The sequence below is a fragment of the Aplysia californica genome, unplaced genomic scaffold (genome assembly GCF_000002075.1).
Source record: "Aplysia californica isolate F4 #8 unplaced genomic scaffold, AplCal3.0 scaffold00416, whole genome shotgun sequence".
NCBI classification, from domain to species: Eukaryota; Metazoa; Mollusca; class Gastropoda; order Aplysiida; family Aplysiidae; genus Aplysia; species Aplysia californica.
The window spans coordinates 7,580-13,143 of record NW_004797686.1 but is presented as its reverse complement, the minus strand read 5'-3'; the positions used below and the strand labels follow the sequence as shown (position 1 = coordinate 13,143).

The window sequence follows — 5,564 nt, the reverse complement described above, 5'->3', positions numbered from 1 at the left end:
CTGAAATTAAGAAAAGCAGGTCTTGTTTCAAACCGGGTGAGAATAGCCAACGGTGGCAAGTCTCACCCGGGGTGAGAGGTCAATCGTATATTCTCACCCCGGGTGAGGATAGCCACTTCCTTGTCAAAACAGCACACCTGCCAAGCCAACTCTCACGAATTTTTTGGGAATCTCGGGTCCCGAATTTTCGTCATTTTCCCGAGCAACAGAAGGCTAATTTTTCTGTTTTAGAAGTATGGTTTGCCAAGTTTTTATTTTCCGGGACCATCAGTCAAATTCTGTATTTCGGGACAACTGCGATTTTTCAAGAAAATCCGTACAAAATACGGATGGCCCGGGACAGTGGGCAGCTATGTTACTGCCACAAAATTTGAATGTCAAATTATTAATTTTTACCACTGAAGAGGTGGAAAACAAGCAACAAACACTAATGGCTGATGGGACTGTAAGCAGGACCTATTACAGCATCCTCTGACTATCATATTCTATACACATGTTAACTATCAGAAACTTGAAGCCAGAGTAGCAAAAAATGTTGAGCTTACCTTTCCCTTAAACTCTGCTGCAGCCTCACCATATCCCTTGATGACATCTTCGCTGCCTTCCTTCTTCAGGAACATCAGGATGTGGTTCTTAACTTCTCCGCCAAACACCTTCTGGGCAGACTGAAAGCAGAAAACATGAAAAATTTTGATATGTAATATGCAAAAATCATTAAATATACATACTTTCGGCTACCAGAAGGATTTTTTTAAAAAAAAAAAGTGGCTTGAGAGTATCAATTCATCCCCTAACATTTCTTCTTTAAAAGCCAGATGTGAAACACATTGGCAATCATGGTTCAATACTCATTTCTCAGCTGTAAAGCTCTTAAAAAAACATTACCTGGCCTTTCCCACCATCTATCAAATCCAAGTTCTGTAAGTAAGTTAGGTTTTCATCTTCTGCCTCCTTTGCCTTTTATTCTTCTAGTACCAGCAGAATGTTCAAGGCTTTTATGTCCACTAAAGCATCCCATGTACTTCCTTTGTCTCTCCATTGTTGTATTTATAAGTGATCCCGCCAGACAATCCTTTTTAATGCTCTGGTTGTTACAAGTACTACGGCACTTATGCAGACTTGACAGCATTTCAGGCTCACATAAGCAGAAGCAGCTTTGCCTTAGAAAAAAAGCATATAGATTGGTTTCATTATCAGCATTTGCCCCCTTGTGCATTTTCTATCCTTTCTCGCAATACACTTAGGACAAAGGTTGCTTCTACCCACAAAACCCTATTTTTCTCATTACAAGTAGCAATGACAATGAAAAATTAAATTTTCATCCAAATTGCTTTAAAATGGGCTTAAATGAAAATACAGTAAATTCTAAGAACTATGGTTTTTAAATTTTAAAAATCCATTGATAAATAAAAGTGATTGGGATTTTTGTTTGCAAAATCTTGGAGGACTTTCATATAGGAAAAAAATCGCCAAAATGTGGGACATGTTTTGATGTATTTTGAGGAAAAACTGTTCATAAGTCAGTAATGAATTGGAGCATATGAATGAAACTTGGCATCTTCATGTGATTTTTAGAGCAGAATCTAGTTCTGCTATCACTTTTTCGATGTCTTTATTACTTTGGATCTTAAAGAGTGATATTTGAGTGAAATTTGTTGAATTGCGTGACATCGTTTTTACCGCGACGCGATCACCCCTTCTAAAACTCAGTAAAGCGCTATCGGGAAAACCTGCGATGTAGTCATCGGTGACCTGTTTAGTTATAGGAAGCCAATCACATGCCGCCTAGCAATCACGCGCCTCTTGCATGCCGGCACCTCGCGTTTGGAATGCGTGATCTAGTTCCAGCTCTAGTGTTTTATCAATGGATGGGTGGTAATTTTAAGTTGGTACGTAAAATCTACTAAACGCAGAGATCTGAAATTTTACAGCAATAAAGAAGACATGTAGGGCGCTTGTGTGGTCGGCGATCAACCCGCAGCTCCGCTTAGTTTTCGAACCGCAGAGCAAATTCGCACAAACACAGCAATATCTCCGGTTCTAGTACTCGTTCGGGATTGTACGCTGGCATGTCGTTAGTTTAACCTTTCCTCTGATTGGTCGCCGAGTTTCATTTATTTTCGTCCTGGAGTTTTCCCGTAACTATACTTAGAAGAGAGTCACTTCTGATTCCGAGCGGCCCAAAATTACCCCTCGCGCGGAGGCCGATTTCCGCCCCAAGGCGCAGCCGGCGATTGGCATTGCTATTACAAGGTACACCCATGTCCATACAAATACAGCTGAGCTGCAAATCCCCTCAACAATAACTTCGCCCATGTTACGATAACTATAACCCTGCATAGATCAAAGATCTCGTCCTATGGGTATCAACCATCCGAACTTACCTCCTGGGTAAACTCAATAACAAGAGGCAGTCTGTTGCTTGAGATGAATGTGCGGATGTCAGCTTCTTTCACCTCACCATCAAAGTCGTTGCGTCCCTCATCAAACTGGAACCAGATCAAGGACAACATCAAACACATGCAGACCAGAAGTTACTTTTGCTGAAACAAAATCAGCAGTCAAAAATCTTCTACATGTAGACCTTTTTATCAAATTTTCAGGCACGGCTACAGAAAAGTGCCACTTTTCTCTAACTAGTTATACCATTTTGGCCAGAAGTTAGTCTCATTTTACTTCTCACATATTACGCTATTTTCAAAGATTCGGTAAAGGTCCAGTGAAGGCATCCTTTTTAGTACAAAATCATCTTTCACTCATGACATCAAGGCTAAACCCCCCCATATTGGTCCCACCCCATATTGGTCCCACAGAGTGAAACCCCGGATGTGGGTAGTAGGTCAAAGAAGCTCCCAATGGAGATCCCAACTAGACTTGCACAAGTATCCTTACTTTTTTAAAAACAAACACAACCTCAGAAACAAGACAAAAAGAACATTTGCAATGGGACTAAAAGAAAATTTAACACCACTAACAGTATATTATGCTTAAACCACCCAAACTGTCTCTCTCATGTTTTCATGAACTCAGCAAGAGCCATGCCAACTACAAGCACGCAATTCAGAAGACATACCTTTTTGAAAAGAACAATTCCGTCTTTCTCCACTTTGTTGTCAGCAAAGACTTCGCTGTTAGAAGTAATACCAAATGGCAGATCATCCATGGCACTGGCAACCTTGAGGAATTCTTTAGCATCATCAGACTCTTGATCCTGGGGAGAAGAAATGAAAATAACTCAGCCCCTTTTAAAACTTCTTTCCAAACAGAGAAGCAAAATTAACACAAGCATTATTTAGCTCAGGGAAAAGGTAACAAAGGGAAAGGAAAGAAAAGCACAACCAGCCAGAAGCACCCTCCAACCATCCGCAAACTACTTTATATTCATATTTCAAAAGCTAATTAACTTGTATTACTGAATAGAAAAGCCATAATGGCATGAGAGTTACTGTACATAAGGAAAATAAAAGTGTGAGATGCTAGGAAAATCTTTAAGAACTCAAAAATAAAGGAGCCAACAAACTTTTGAAAACAAAATCCTGAACTTTATTGGACCCCATGGAAACACGCGAGCAAGGACTCCATTTACAATTCATATGGTCTAATGCATATTTTTGTGTCAAGACAATTTTATATTAAGTGCAATATGACACACAAAAGATTTTTTTTTTAAATAAATAAATGTAAGCAGGAATACATTACAAAATATTTCATATATAAAAAATTCCCAATTTATTCAGAAAATCACCACCTCAATCACCAGCCTGCCAAGGAAAAAGGGATTACCAAAAGCAGAATTTTTCAGCCATCTCAACCAATTCCCAGAACAACCGTTAACATACCTTGAAGAAGCCGATGACAACAACTTCCTCCTTTTCTCTGAAAGAGCTTGCAGCATCTTTGTCGGACAGATCTATGGCAGGTGGGCCAGTCTTCTTCTTCAACCAGTTGACAATATCGGCGGACTGCCTTCCACCTGACAAAAAATTGGACAAAGTCTAATCAGAGCACAATTTAGTTCGGTCAGATATGTTGTCTTTTAGTATCTCTAAACTGAGGTAGCCAGAGATTATAATTATGGAAACGGCAACAGCAATATAAGCTGTGAACTAGAAGAGCTTACAAAATGTAGCAAGCTCAGGTTCAAGGACGCTACCAATAAGAAAAGGTTCAGAAAATTTCTTACAAACATAAAAACTTCCTCCTCACATTGAAACAAAAAAGCATCAGACAATTTTACATGATCACTACCACATCCTGAAGCACTACTTTTACGGACCACTGGCATTAACAGACCTACCACTCTATGAAACTTCAAAATCAGGATCTCAGGGGGGAAAAAATCAGGATCTCAGGGGGGAAAAAATCGGGATTTGGTAAAATAAATCGGGATCAACAGCAAATCACCAAGGCGACTGCCAAGCTGACTTACTGCATGTGCGTGTGTGTGTTTTTTTAGAATCACGTCAAGCACTCCTAGTCCACGAGTCTAACACCCAATAAGTCCCGAAAGACACTTTAACCAGTGCACATGAACTTAAGTTGACCCCGTCAACAGGCGGTTCCCGACACGTGGAACTCACACGATGAAGCCATGTCTCGTGAAGCGAACACGCGATTGAAACAATTTTACTGACGGATCCGAATAACAGCGCATTCACACAAAACACTCAGATGAGCGACAGTCATTCCAGCCACTTCTAGGATAACGGCGGCGGCCGACCGACCAATTGTACCAACAAATCTTTTATCCCTCATATGCGTTCAGACTAAAGCAACGACAACGGCCATATGTTAGTCTTGTCAGCGCAGTTAGTTGCTAAAGGGTTAAAACGACTGTTGCTCGTCTGAGTGTTTGAAGTGAATGCACAGTTACCAGACCTCGGACAAGGCTTGTTTTGAAAGTAACAGCGGAACTACGAGTATTACCCATCATTTGTATGTCCCAAATTGTAATAGTTACCAGGCTATCATTCATCAGAGAATTCTGAGTGCGGGCAAAGATCAAACCTGGGGCAAGTCAACTAAATCCGGCATTGAGATTTCAGAAAATTATGCTCTAAGTTACTACTGACAAAATCAAAAAGTTTAACGGGCGCTTCCCGCGATAAAGAAGGCAGAGTAAGTTTTAAGGAAAACCCGGCACAACAGCAGACTGGGACAAAAAATATGGATACACGCAATCGAAATAGGGAAAATCGCGATGCTTGAGATTTGGGGCCAAAAAATCGGGATATCCCGAAAAAATCGGGATGAGTGGAAGGTCTGCATTAATATGGTCGAAATAAAAACAATATCTGAAGAAAAAAAAGATAAAATTAATGTAAAACAAGATAAATGGTTTTCAATTCCTGAGAATGAGTTGGGAGTGATATAATTACCAGCATTTTTGTGCGCTGACCACTTCATTTTCCATGCATCCATGTGTTCTTTCCAAACCAATTCCCCTTCCCTCAAAAAACTTTACATGTATAGCGTACATATAATATATAAAACCTCTTGAGATTCAACCGTACAAAGGTACAACAATGTTTGGACTTGTATACAAGAGGGAGGGAGGGGGGGGG

The 5,564-nt window shown here is 40.2% G+C and overlaps 1 protein-coding gene across 1 annotated transcript in view; it reads right to left on the bottom strand.

The window, feature by feature from the left end:
• The window catches only part of LOC101862291 (protein disulfide-isomerase), a gene marked incomplete at its 5' end in the record, with an annotated part of 17,219 nt that overhangs the window by 11,266 nt on the left and 389 nt on the right, over positions 1-5,564 (bottom strand). Inside the window, 4 exon segments of the mRNA XM_005104346.2 lie at positions 546-665; positions 2,385-2,489; positions 3,074-3,211; positions 3,840-3,973. Coding sequence (XP_005104403.2) covers positions 546-665; positions 2,385-2,489; positions 3,074-3,211; positions 3,840-3,973 — 497 coding nt within the window.